Here is a 14,586-nt window from a genome sequence, read left to right as displayed (position 1 = left end):
CACCACTAAAAATCAACTTCCTTTGTGGGGAGGTTCTTGCACAAGCTGAAAGACATAGAGCAAGTTTATTTGACCAGCATCTCATAGAGAATTTCCTCTTTGCAGAAGACTGAAGGAGAATGTTCCTCCTAAGGGTTACAGGACTGAACTGAACTATCAGGAACCAGAGCTCAAGTCCCTCTCTACCTTTTTTCAGGATGACCTAAGGGTGGGGGGATGCAAATAAACAGTCTCATGACCGGACCTTCCTGTTCCAAGCCGCTGCCTTCCCTGCCAGGTTTTGTCTATGCTTTGGTTCAAAACAAGTATTTTGTCACGATTCTGCTTCTATGAAAATGTTTCAGAGGTTTTGCTCTCCTTCTGCATGGGAATGAAAACAAAATGTGAAAGTTCTGCAAGACCAAGTTGTTATCCTTTGTCTGGCTGTGACTAAAACCACGGTGACAGTGGCCAAAGCTCAGAAGAGGAGCAGATGGAAAGCATAGGGGAGATGCCCAGATTTCTGACCCTGCCTAGTGCACTGCCACACCTTTGCTGTCCCCCAATGAAGCCAAATACTTTAATATTTAGAAGTTATTATATGCACTGTTTGATTTGGCTGATATTTGATGTTCATTGAATGTTCACTGATCAGTTGTCTAAGTATTTTCTTACTTATGCTCACTAATATCTGTTTTAAAATCATAGAATATACACTTAAAATTCTATGGGGCAAGCTGAATACTGGCTTTCAGCCCTCTCTGGCCCTGAGATGTGCTATAAATGTTTTAACAACAGCTTTCAGCTCTCCCATGTGCTTCCACCTTTCCCTGTTTTTAAGTTTGTGTGTTGGTGACTGACGAAGAGGTGTGGTGCTAAAAAAATACAAATTTCCTAGTGGAAAACAAAACCACCTCTTGTGTCCATAGCCTTAGAAGGGAGGTGGCTTCCCTGGGAAAACAGAATTATATTGAGTTTGATTACAGGAAATCATTATTCTTCCTTGTGGGGAAACTGTGCTAAGAATTCTGATAACAGTTTTCAGCTGGTATAAACAGAAGGGAGGGAGGTGGAAGCTGGAGAGCCCCACACTGAGCTCCAGGCTCTGCTTCCCCTGGTACCTGACATTTGGTGCAATCTGGTGCATTCAAACAGCAAAACACTTCTTCTGCAGAGGCATTTTAAGAGATGAGTTGAAGTGGTTTTGGCAGCCAGAGAGGATGTGACCTCCTTTTGGGCAGAGTCACTGTGCCAACACAGCTTTATCTGGGTGGGAGAGTTTTAACTGGTCCTTCCTGAAAACCCTGAGCCTGTTTCCTTGAGGGACTTGAGTAGGAAGATGTCCTTGGTGAGGTGTGACTCGCTTCAGGTGGGGACAGTGAGGCTTTGGCACAGGGGCCCCACGGATTTACCCACATTTCCAGTCTGAACTGAAGGAAGATCTGTGTGTGTTTTTCAGCTGATAAACCAGAAGATCCAAGCCAGTAAGCAGCTGCAATCCAGCCAGAAGTTTGTTGCTGTCTTGGAGTACATTTTAGCCATTGGGAACCATCTAAATGAGAAGGCTGGAAAAGAGGTGGCGAAAGGATTTCGATTGTCATCTTTGACCAAAGTGAGTAAATATTTTCTTACCGTTAAAAATCCTGTTTGACATTATATTCTTGAATTTCTGTGATAAAAAGACACATTTCCCCATTTCAGACAGCAGCACTGGCTGGCTGGGGGGGCTTGGTGGCCTTCAAGTACCTGAAAGGGAGCTACGAGAAAGATGGAGAGAGACTTTTTCCAAGGGCCTGGAGTTGCAGAACAAGGGGGAATGGCTTCAGATGGACAGAGAGGAGGGTTAGATGGGATATTAGGAAGAAATTCTTCCCTGTGAGGGTGGTGAGGCCCTGGGGGGGAGGTTGGTCCCTTCCAACCCAAACCATTCTATGATTCCATGAATTAAAGTGTCTTTTGCAACAAGTGATACATGGCCATTTTAAAGTAAAATTTCAAAAGCAGAATTTAAACAAATTAACATATTGAAAGAGAGTGAAATTTCCTGCAATGTTTTTAAGCCCCCATCATTGCTCTGCTGGATGATTTAAAAAGGGATGAAGGTGGGAGTTGTGATCTTCACTCTTTCCTGACAGAGATTTGCTGTACAAAAAGCATCATCTAGTTCTTAATTCTCTAATTGCCTCTTCACTGACCTACCACTTGTGTGACATTAGCCTGAGTTTTCCATCAGTTTTAAGCAACCTGCTTCCCCCTCTTCTTCAGAATTTGCCATCAGAAAATGCTGCTGCCGAAAATAGGGGGTTTTTTCCCCCTTCCTCCATCCAGCAGTTGTAGAACATAATTTTCTTATCCTAAAAAGTAAGAAACAGATACAAATTTCCTAAGCTGCTTGTGCCTTTAATAGTATTGTAAAATCATGCCTCATCTGTAAACAGAAGAGAGAAGGATTTTTACTTTGTTTTCATAAGATATCTCTCCCATCTGGAGACTTTAATATATGAGTGAATGATTTATAAGTCTAGTGACAATTCTGAAACAAAACTTGCATTCTTTTTTTTTATTATCTTTATATATATAATGCCTGTAATACCACATCTATCATAATGAAAAATGCCTACAAAACCTTTTTCTGCCACAGAGCATCTTCCCAGATTCAATTAAGGAACTTTGCTCTCTTCATGAGCACAGCACACTTCTTCTAAGTGGAAAGGAATAATGACTGTGGTTGCTTGGAGGTCCGAAATCAGTTGCAGTCAATTAGGATACCTTCAGTTTAAAAAGATCTGTGTGAATAAGACACAGAAGAACAAGGAAGGTCAAGGGATATGAAAGTGGAAAGCTGATCTTAATCAAGAATGTGTGTGAAACGGCAGATTGAAAAGGAGAAGTTTAATTTTGTTGTGTTCTATTCTTGTCAAACTCACTTGGGAACTATCAACAGCCCTGCTGTTCTTTTATTTATTTATTTATTTATTTATTTATTTATTTTTTAAGGTGTAACAGCTCAGTCTGTCAACCATTGCTCTGCTTTATTTGCAGTTACCTCTGCTGAGGGGTAAAGAGAGGACGTTCACTTTGCTTCACGCCCTTGTGGAACAGATCCTCTTACATGAGCCTGATCTGGCCACATTTTCTCAGGAGTTGACAGAATTTGAAGCTGTTCCTGATGGTAAGAGGAGGGAGGGGGGAAAAATAATCAACAAATAAAAAATGTAGTCCTTCAACTTCTGTGGAAACTCCCCATCCTCAAGATATGAATGATATTTATTAACATGTCTTTCCCCCTCTCTTCCTTTCCAGCTTCCATGAAGGGCCTCAGTGCTGAAGTTGATGGTATGTAAATGTGGTCTCTACATCCAGAGAAAGGTTTTCAAACATTGTGCAGTCACTTGGAACAGGCTTTCATTGCACTTCTGTAGTTCATAAAGAGAGGTAAAGGTTCAAAACGTTGAGGTGAAGTGTTGCTATGGTGATGCTTAAGCTGTCATGTTACCTAGACAGAATTTAAAAAAAAAAGAAATATTAAAGTGTGTCCAGGTGGTTTAGAAATAAAAAAAAAAAATATACTGCCCATGGTAAATGGTGTTTATCATAAAGTACAAATGTTAAGTGCTACAGATGCTCCATCAAAGTCACAGCTGTAGCAGATTCTCTGGGAGCTGGGAATGTCCCAGGAGAAAACTTCCTGCAGCTCAGTCCTGGACTTCAAGAACTTCTTTGAACCAGACTGGTTTCCTTCTTTAGAAAGGAGTCCAACACCAGTGAAGTCGAGAGGAGGGAAGAGAATAAGGTAGTTCAAATGTCAGATTGGTTTGGGGAGATATTTACAACTCACCATTGAACAGTGCCAGGAGATGCCAGTGAGCTCTTTCCCCCCATTTCCCAGTGTGGGAGCTCCCAGGATAGCAGACCAGTGTTGTGCTCGGTGCCAACTGACAACGTTTCTCACTGCTGCATAAAAGAGAATTTTTGTTCTTTTATCTTTAAAGGAACCCTGAACTTTCTACACAAAAACATAGGTTTGAAGTGTGTTATTTTCATGGCTAATCCCAATGCCCAGAGCTAGGAAAGGCCAGATTTATGACCACTGCATTACCATGCTATCGACCTCTTCATTACTCTGCAGCGATGTGATGTGATCACATACTACTTTTTCCATAATAAAATGCCCCTTTCAGGGTTTCTACTTCAAAATAGAAAGTTAATATTCCTGGATGAACATATTATAGGCCTATATTCTCCTAAATATTTCTTGTGTCCTAAATTAGACCTTTGCAGTCCTTTGGTCACATCTGCATGCTGGTGAAATTCCTCCTTTTCTTTCTCTTTTGTTAGTTTTAAGAAAAGAATTGGAAAACATTATTCAGTGCAGGAGGCTTATTAAACCCAAGACAATCAAGGCAACACCCCAGGAATTACAGTTCTGCAAGGAACTAAAGGTAAAGTTGCTACAACTTTCTTGTGGGCTGGAGGTAAATGATGAGTAACCTGCTAGTTTGTCCGAGACCTGCCCTGACAAGGGAATCAGGAGCATTTGAGGAAAAGTGTTTTTTTATTCCCCTCTGAGAGTATCTCACAGTGTAAGTTGCAGCATGGGAAGGGTTTTCAGGGTTTCTGCAACTCCTGCTTTTGCTTCACCAGATAAATGGGATGAAGTGGATGAGGAACAGGCAGCCCCATAGCACCCCATGACAAGCACTTTGCAATAATAGGAATTTTTGAGCACATATAAATTTGTAATGATTTCTTCTGCCTTCAGATAGAAGGGGAGATAGCCCAGACAATCATAGAATCGTTTAGATTGAAAAAGACCTTTGAGAGCATTGAGCCCACCCATAAACCTATCACTACCAAGGACACCACTAAACCATGTCCCCACCTACACGTCTTTTGAATCCCTGTGATGACTCTACCACTTCCTGGGCAGCCTGTTCCAATGCTTGATAACCCCTTCAATGAAGACATTTTTCCTAGTATCCAATCTAAGTCTACCCTGATACAACTTGAGGCTGTTTTCTCTTGTCCTATCAATGTTACTTGGTTAAAGAGACCATCCAAGAAACACCATCCAAGGCCATACCTAAATTGTGATTATAGGCTGATCTAAGATGACTCTGCTCATGCATCATCCAAGACCATGCCTAATTTTTGATTACAGGTTGATCTGAGTTTATTCTGCCCTTGCTAGTTACAGAACAGGATGGGTTGGAGGACACAAGGGGGAGGAAGCTGAGCAGGCTGTAGGAAGCCCAGCTTTGGCCAGGAGTCAGCAGAGGGGTCGATAGCTCAGGCACAGAGAATTAATAACTCAAGAGCACTGTTGTGCTGGTTGTGAACTGGGCTAATGCCAGTTCAGGGGTTCCCCAGTCTGGTGTGGACACGTCCATCTCTGCTGTCCCAGCTATCTCTGTGCTGAGCTGCACTGGGCAGGGTCAGCATCTGCTCAATCCATGTGTTTCCTTCTCCTTTGGAACACCTTGCCAGGTGCTTCTTCCATGCATGTTCAGCTGTCAAAAATACATAGATTACAAAGGAACCATAATTAAGGAATTTAACTCCAAAACCTAAGTTTCTATTTCTGCTTCCTTAAGAACCAGCAACTGGGAGTGTTTGTTTCACATGCAAAAAGGCCAAATGTGGTGGAAATTAGGACTTTCTGATGCTCATTTAGTTCTACCAGTTTTAATAGATTTAGGTAATGTCATCAAATAATGGAGTTAAAATTCTCTAACCTTGATGTTTCTTTTTTTTTCCATCTTTGATGTCTTAATACTTGCAAGGAAATATGTGTGCTTGGTGTAGGCTTCTCTTTTGTGAAATGTGAAATTTTTGTGACATGAAAATTTTGACTTGAATTATCTTGTTTTCGCTGCTGTTTAATTCCTGCTTTAATATTATGCTCCTACAGCAAATTAAGAAGTTTTATTTTATTACAGGACTTAATTCAGAAATATGAAGGGGATCTATCCCAGCTGTCAAAAAGATGTGATGAAATGAAGAAGCTTTATAGCAACGTACTGGTACATATCATATTAAAATGCAATGAAAATAAATCTACATTTCTTTAAGAAAAAAAAAAAGAGGGGGAAGAAAGAAGTGGAAAGAAGCACAAGAAATTCCCATGTGCTTGATAGTTACACAGTCTATAGAAAGAGAAACAAAACCCTTCATCTAAGAGTGGTCAGAGGCTTTAAGGAAGGGGGTTGCTGAAATCCAGTGCTGAACTCTGAAACCAGAATAATGTCCTGGTTTGGGGACTGGGACATGATTTTAAGTGTGGTGGTGGTTTTTGTGGTGGTTTTTCATCTCCTGTTTTTTTTTTTTTTTGGTCAGAGGGAGGGATTAAAAGCAGAGAAGTTCAATGATAAGCAAATGTTACACAGAAGATGCAGCCAGGAAGGCCTTTGGGGACCTACCTGAACAGACACTGCAGATTAGAGAGATGTTTGACCAAGGAAATTTAATTAGTGATGTTTTACGAAAAGTAATATTGTAAGAATGCACAGGGGTTTCCTTGTGGCTCTTGCAAACTGGAATAACACCTCAGTTTAGGGCAGCAAGCCAGATTAGTCTGCAGCACATAGAGAACTCTGTCCCAAGCCTTCAAAAAAGTTGAAACCCAAGAAGAACATCTGAGACTCTTATTTGCATTTGAAGAGGATTTCATTTTCCATGTAGCTGGAAGTTTCCTCAACCTTTAAGCCAGCTCCTTTTTGCCTTCCTTTCCTTGTTATTCTCTAAATAACTTTTTTGATGCATTTCTCTCCTTTAGAATGAATTTTTTTCCTTCTGAACAAGCAAAGCAGATCCTTTTGCATGTTTATAAAGCATCAACAAATGTAAAGCAAATATAAAATAGGATGGGTGACCAAAGGCCACCTTATCATCCCAACAGCACTAGAAAGGTATAGTCCAGCTCACCTGGGATAACTGATCTGGAATTGTGTTGGAGTAGCCACGGAAATCATGTTGTACATAACCCAAAACTCCACAGGCCTACCTTGATGCTTTTGTATCCTGCTTATGAAATCAATATTGACCTTGGCATGTGACACATCTGTGGGATGAGCAATAAGTTGGGGACAACTGCCTGTGGCATAACTGTGGGCTCTCAGCTCCTCACAGATGGTCATGAGCTCCAGGAAATGCCTCTCTCATTACTGTTGAACTGATGGCACACCATGGGCCAGATGTGCCAGAGATGAAGGACTTGGAGAACCCAGGAGGTGCAGTTAGGAACATACAGGCAAAATTATTAATCAGGTGTCAGTGCTTAATGTGAAAGTTTTTGTGACTGGATTGTATTTGAGTGGTTTCTGGTGCTGTGTTTCTGATTTCCAGGCAGAGGGTTTGCTCCTAAGAGCTGTTAGATGGTGTCCAGGTGGATGCTTTAAGGGAATGCCAGATCTGCCCAAACCTCCCCCTGTATTTCAGCTGCAACTTGAAGTTGTGAAATACAACTTCATTGCTGTTCTGCCTTGGGAGAGCTGATCCCACAATTAGAGGGGAGCTCTCAATTACAGCCAGGATCAGAACTTGGAGTCTCTTTTTGATGAAGCCTTTGGAGTATGTTCTTTGGATTTCATAGAATCACAGATGGTTTGGGTTGGAAGGACCTTAAAAATCATCCAGTTCGAGCCCATGCCATGGACAGGGACACCTTCCACTAGCCCAGGTTGCTCCAAGCCCCTTCCAACCTGGCCTTGGACACTTCCAGGGATGGGGCAGCCACAGCTTCTCTGGGCAACCTGTGCCAGGCCTCCCCACCCTCACAGAGAGGAATTTATTAATTTTTTTGCCAATATCATTCACATCTTTTTAAAAACTTCCTGTCTGTTCACCTTTTTCAGACTAAAGAAGGAACAGGGAAAGGCTCTTTGATAAATTACTTTCTTGCCCAAAAATGTTTGCTTCCTTATGAATAATTTTTTTTTGTTTGCAAAGCAAAATGATAGAAAAGGGAAACTTTTTGGCCTGCCATGAAATATAAATCATATTTAGGATTTCAATTCCCTGGAGATTTCAGAGAGCTCAAAGTTTTCCTCTTCCTCCTCTTCCCCTTCTTCGTCCACCTCTTCTTCCTTTTTATATTAATATTAACAGTAATGAAGCTATTTAACTTTTATCTTGCTTTTTAAAATTTCATTAAGATCCTGGACATGGTTTAGATTCCTTGAATACACTAATATTAAATATTTTTGTCTTTCAAATTTACAGGTAAAGTTCGGGGAGCCACAAGACCTGGACTCCCAAGAACTCTTTGGATGGATATCTTCCTTCATCAGTGAGTTTAGGAAGGCCTGTGCTGAAGTCACACCACAAGGAGAACACAGACCTTAGAGAGAGGTGAGGGAAAGAGGAGTCCAGGAAACAAGATTTATTTGGTTAGTTACTTAGTGATAAAAACCACATAACCAGTATCTGTAAAGCAGACCACCTGATTTTGAGAGATATTCAGTTTATAATGTGTAATTTGTAAGTGGTATTTGTAGAATCCCAGATGACTTAAGAGCCTCTCTCTTAATTTTTCTGATGTACATGTTACAGTACCTTGAGATTCCTGTATATTTAGAAAGGAAACACTTCTGACATTTTGTAACTTCTCTTTTCAGTCTTCTCCTTTGATACTCAGTCTTCTGACTCAGTTTTAACTGTTATTTTCAATGAGTAAGTTTCTGTATGGTCTTCTGATTTCTAAATAATACTTTCCCAAGTTTAATAATGAAATGGGGAGCTGTTACCCACAGAGGAGACTATTTAACTAAAATCATTTTTTTTTTTCTGCTATTAAAGCACTGAAGCCTTAGTATGGAATGGAGAAAGTATCTGGCTGGGTGTTTTGTTTTGTAGTACAATAAAATGGTGCTTTTTATGGCTAATGTCATGTATTGGGATAAAATGCTAGAGAAATCAATCAATATGTGAGATTTGCATTTGCAGGAAGACAAAAATGTCAGAGAAGCAAAATAAAAAGGTGTCACGAAGCATCTAAGTAATGGATATGGGAGGTAATTATCCATGGTTTTCAAAAGAGAAAATACTTCTGTTGCATTTGTTGGCTTTTACATGTTTTTAATTAGAATAATTATCTAGAGCTCAAATAAATGAGAGGAAAAGGAGGCCTCTAAATGCAAAGACAAAATGGATGTTTTTAACACTAAAAGCAGAAAATAGCTTAAAAGGTCATTGAAAAAATTTGGCATTTTCTTCACCAGTTCTGCAAAGAGTGTTTTAGAAAAAGTGTTTTACCTGATTTATTTCAGGTCTGACTGCCCAGGTCTTGCAGTGTTTGGGCTTTGATGGAAATGCTGAACACTCTCCCTGACTTCAGTGCTAAAAGGAGTTGGGGCTAATCCCTCTGAAAGGGTTAGATGCACTTACATCTAAAAATTACATTATCACAGCTCTCTCTCAGCTGGCAGATAACACTGCTCCATATCCAGCATGTCCTTGGCTGCTCCAGGTGGGACCACTGAACGTCCTGGAGTTTAGGAAAAGGGTCAGGAAGGAGCTGGGCACCCACCAGTTGGGTGCTGTGCTGTAGATTTTTTAGTGCTGGTGTCAGACAGGTAAAGGACAATCACCACAAGTGCAGAGGCTCTTGGACACTGGAAAGGGGAGATGGAAGAACCCCAGGATTTTCTTTCTTGTCTTGGCCTCAGTGCTCCAAAGGGCAGCACAGGCAGCAGCTCCCGGGGGGTTACAGCTGTGACTGCCAGCCCAGCCCGCTGGGGAAAGGCAGAAAAGTGTTCTTGCAGCTAATTAGGAAGAAATCCTTCCCTGGGAGGGTGGGGAGGCCCTGGCACAGATTGCCCAGAGAAACTGTGGCTGCCCCATCCCTGGAAGTGTCCAAGGCCAGGTTGGATGGGGCTTGGAGCAACTTGGGCTAGTGGAAGGTGTCCCTGCCCATGGCAGGGGGTGGGACTGGATGAGCTTTAATGTCCTCCCAATCCCATTCCATGATTGCAGCAGCAGCCAAGTAGCCAGTGGGATCCCTCAGCTTTGCACCACCAGTGTTGCTCCTCTCTGTCAGCTCTTCCATGTCTGCACTTGCAAAGGGCACAATTTTGGCTTCTCAGTAGCCTTATCAGGGCTTTTCTCCCAGTTAACCACATGCAGTCATCTTTCTCAGAAGTAAAACAAAAGCAAAATTAGTACCTCTGATACTTACTTTATATAAAAATACTTACAGAAGCAAATAAAGGAATTTAATTTTACAGAAATATTGGCTACATTTGCCTCAGGTCAGCATCAGATCAGTGAGATCTGGTTGACCCTGAAGTCAGTGGCATGTATCTGTGCATCAGGAGCTGCAGCTTACACCCCTCATTTCTGGCTGAAAGGGGAAAATGAAATTCCCTTTTAATTTCTTGCCTCTCTATCCCACCGTGCCCTATGCAGGACATGGACATGCACTGTAAACACTTGCAGGTTTTGATGTGTGTCATTACTGCTCCAAAATCTGAACTATCTTCATTTATATGTGAATCATGTAAGATAATCCTGAATACAAGAGCCATTTCCATGGTATCGAGATCCCTGCATCCCTGAGCAGTGTTCGTGATGGTCATGATAAGCTCCAGGTTTTTTCTACCTTGGCTCCAGAGTCCTGGGAAGTCTCTTTTAACTGAATAGATTTTTTTCTTTTCTTTTTCACGACTCACTTTTTTCCCCCAGTCTTTTTTCTCTATTATTATATCTAACAGCCTGTGCTTGTTTTATAGCTCAGCTGGCATGGCCTCTTCCAATTAAAAATATATCCTACATAGCAGTCGATATCTGTGTCTTTGTGTGAATATCCTGGAGCATTAATTAAAAAAAAATTAATGTCCAAATATCTTCTTCTCAAGAAGTCCTCTCCCCTTCAGAGAGAGAACTTTCCTCTGGAGTGGGATCTTCCTGAGGAGAAATGTTTCAATTTTCCCAAATAAGCTGTTTCTTCAGTGCCTGTGAGTTTCAGAGACCTCCTGATTTATATGTAAAATAAATAGACCCTGTTCTCTACCTTGTTCTTTATTTCTTAAGTGTTATTTAGCATAAGGCTGGTTTTTTCAAGTCTTATCACTTATCACTGTATCACTAAGTTTCAGTAGCATAAAGAATAATAGTTTTTATGCCTCAACATTTATTTTAAATTATTTAGACAAGCTCAAAGTCTCCATATGGATGACATCCTTGGAATCCTTCATAGCAGATGATGATTTTATCCTGCAAACCTGTAGTCATAAAAATCCAAGCATTGGATGAACCTCTTTGTGGAAACTGGCACTATCAGGAGCAACCTGCAAGAACTACAGGTTTATTTGTATATAGTAACATATATTTGTAAATAATATATATTTGTATATAATAATCTGGATCATTTGTTTCCCTACAGAACCCACAGAGCTGACTTTTGGTATATTTTTTAATATGAAAGCTGAATGGTAGTGTTATAAGAAGTTCTGCTCAGTGAAATTCTCTCAATATTGAACTGTGGGAAGTAAGGCTGTGGGTCAAATGCTGCACAGATTTTCCTTTCCTGGCAGCTCAGCTGGGTAAGACCTACTCCCTGGAAAAGAAAGAAACTGAAAAGGAAGTAGAAATCTCTTTTCATGCTTTGTTTCCCTAAAATGCACACTCTTGGTAGGATGAGCAGTATTTCAGCAGGAACAGGAAAGAAAATTTCTGTAGCTCACATTAGACATTGGTGTTGTTCAGCAAAAACATGACTCAGGGAAGAAACCCCCAGAAGAAATCCCTGACTTTATCCACCTGTCCAGAGTCTCAGTGTTTTCTAATCTGCCCCAGGAAATGCTGTGAGAAATGGAGCTCCTACAGGGACAGGTCACTGAAGTGATCTGAGCTCCCAGAGGGGCCTGTGTTACACCTGCACCACCACTCACAAGGGGTTTCCAAAAGATAGGTTGAAATACAAATATCTTTCCATAAAGGCAGAAGCTTCCCAGAGTTTCTTTGAACCAAAAATATAAAGAGCAGAGATTATCCAACACTAGACTCAGTGGAAAAAATTGAACTCCCAGAAAGGGACAATCATATCCTAGGGCAGTGGCTCAACTTTGCCTTCCAGTTTTCCTCTTTTTTTTCCCCTTTCCTATTTGAATTACCAGGCAACAGGCAGAGTGCTCCTGCTAATTTGTATAAATGAACAGTCAAAATAAAAGCTGTGGTCACTTGGAAGGTGTTCTGTGCATAAAAGCCTTGATGTCACTTATGTGTGCTGGTCTTCTAGTTTGAATTCATGCTTTTCAATTCCAAACAGCAATTTTAGGAGAAGGGAAAAAAATGGTGTTAAGACAAAGTGAATAAAAACTTGAGGTCTCTAAAAGGGAGCCTGTTGGACACTCACTGTACAACAACTAAAGCCTCAAAGTGTTCTTAGAAAATGCTCCTGTGCTTAAGAAGTTGCTGCTAATGATGATGCTCAGAAGAACCACAAACAGGTTTCAAGCTGCTCATCTTAGAGAAGAACATATTAAAAGCTTCAAGCCAAGAGGCTGCTTAAAGAGCCCTTGGAGAGATCCTTCCCTGCCTCACACACAGACTTTTGGATTTGGATATTCACAGAGCCAAGATTTGATTCCCTGATTTTAAAGATGTTTTCAAGCTGCCTAAATGCTCAAGTAGTAAGTTTTCTCACCAAACTAAATGTAAATATTCATTTTTTCACTCTCTCTGCTCACTGCCCAAGGAGAATATCCCAAAAGATGAACCGCCTACTTTCTTCCCAGAGTAACAAAGAAAACTCTAACTCTCTTTGAAAACTCTAACCCAGACTTATGCAGGTATGAATATTTTGTGCAAATAATAATTTTATTTAGCACTAACTTGAATATTTCACGTCACAGCATGTTATTGCACCTGACATGAGATGTCTAAGCAGAACAGTGGGTTTGTTTGGGTGCACATTGAAATAATTGCAGGGAATGCTAATGGCTTAAGCCTTTACATTTGCTGCCTATTTACCAAGGGATGAATTTTGCCCATTGAAATACTTTAGTCAAGGGCAGTCAGCAGTAATTTAACAACAAAACCCCATGAAGTAGCTAAATATTGCTTTAAGCTCATTTCACAAGTAAGACACTTGAAACAAAAGGTTTCAGATGTAAATTTGAGGTCTCTGGATGCAATATAAAAATACTGCAGTGTGTTTTGAAGCATCAATAACTGACACTCTTTTACTTGCACAAGGATAAATAACTGGTGATCTGTGCTCTGGTGATGTCACTTGCTCATAAGCATTGACCCAAAAAAACCCCAAAACCCAAAGGTTATTGTTCATAAAGATCAAGTGCTGATGAGCATATTTATACCAAAATTCTTCTTGTAGCTCCTAGAAATTTTCCTGAAAGAGCTCTACAGGATGTGCCCTGAAATGAAGTAATTATAAATAGAAATTTGCTCAACTCTTTTTCAAACCAGGAACTTTTCTCAGTCAGTAAATAATTCCCAGATAATATCCCAAGTTGCTGTCATTAATACTTACATTGAAGTTTGTTGCTTGGAATCCTGCCATTTAAAACAATCTGATCTCTCGCTTTGTTGTCAGGAATTAAGCTGATTAGGAAAATTAAACCCCATCCAAATCCCTTAGATTATGGATTTACTGAACTTGCCCTGTGAAAGGACAACGTGGCTGTGATGACTCTGCTCTCCAAGCCTTGGCTGCAGCTGATGAAGCAGCTCCCCAGTTCTCAGACCAAAAGCCCCAAAAGTCATGCAGAGCCTGGTTTTAGGTGCATAAATCCTCTCTATCCATTTGTCTCTCCCTTTTTGGAAGCAGGAAGGCTGCTCTGACACCCTCCCCAAAGGGCTGGAATACATGCAAAAGTTAACTTTTGCCTTAAAGCTTTTTTATCTGAATCCTTTGAGACTCAGGTGAGTGCTCATTAGCTTTTATCTTGATGAACCATCCTGAGGAAGAACTTGGAGCAGCCATAGAGGAAACTCCGTGCAAAGCAGTCAGTGAAATTTTGTTATCTGCTGAAAGCCAGCCAGTGTTTCCAGCTGAAAATTCCATGGGCTGGGATTGGTTTAATGCTGGGAAGCATGTTAGGAAATGACACGTGGAATGGAAGTCTTGGGGAAGGACACCCTTGTCAAGGGCTTCGAGCTCACAGTGATTATTGAACACAAGCAGCTCTTCAGAAGTTTTGACTGTTTGGATGGCTTTTAAATTTTTCTTTCTCTTTTGCTTAGTATTTCTTCTACACATTTTGATATATTTTTTGGAGTTTAAAGGAGTTTTGGCAGAATCACAGGAAGCAGGAGGCTGGAAGGCACCTCTGGAGATCATTTATTCCAGAGGAGGGTGTCCAAGACCATGTCCAGAGTGGGTTTGAATCTTTTTGCTGATGGAGAAGATGGATATTTCACAATTTCTTGGTGAATTTAACACTTCTGGAAGTTATTACCAAAACAAAGGCTGAATTTGGCCTCAGGAGCCTCATTTCCTTAAAAAATGGGTTAAAAAAAATGACGAGATTGTCACTTGGGAAAGACACAAAGCAGCCAAAGGAGAGAAACAGGGGGGTCTGATGGACTTGGTTCCTTAGCTGTGAAATATATGTATTGTTTTCTTCCCTGCATCTTTTTAAAGTGCTC

The 14,586-nt window shown here is 40.7% G+C and overlaps 1 protein-coding gene across 1 annotated transcript in view; it reads left to right on the top strand.

Moving 5' to 3' along the window:
- LOC116795514 (delphilin-like) overlaps positions 1 to 9,110 on the top strand; it is a 33,447-nt gene extending 24,337 nt beyond the window's left edge. The window contains exons 12-17 of the mRNA XM_032705277.1: positions 1,439 to 1,591; positions 3,022 to 3,151; positions 3,283 to 3,315; positions 4,318 to 4,421; positions 5,919 to 6,002; positions 8,200 to 9,110. Coding sequence (XP_032561168.1) covers positions 1,439 to 1,591; positions 3,022 to 3,151; positions 3,283 to 3,315; positions 4,318 to 4,421; positions 5,919 to 6,002; positions 8,200 to 8,322 — 627 coding nt within the window. The 3' untranslated portion in view covers positions 8,323 to 9,110. The remainder of the gene's footprint in view (positions 1 to 1,438; positions 1,592 to 3,021; positions 3,152 to 3,282; positions 3,316 to 4,317; positions 4,422 to 5,918; positions 6,003 to 8,199) is intronic.
- The last annotated feature ends 5,476 nt before the right edge of the window (positions 9,111 to 14,586 follow it).

Source organism: Chiroxiphia lanceolata, chromosome 17, assembly GCF_009829145.1.
Source record: "Chiroxiphia lanceolata isolate bChiLan1 chromosome 17, bChiLan1.pri, whole genome shotgun sequence".
In the NCBI taxonomy this organism is placed as follows: Eukaryota; Metazoa; Chordata; class Aves; order Passeriformes; family Pipridae; genus Chiroxiphia; species Chiroxiphia lanceolata.
This window is presented reverse-complemented; position numbering and strand designations above follow the sequence as displayed.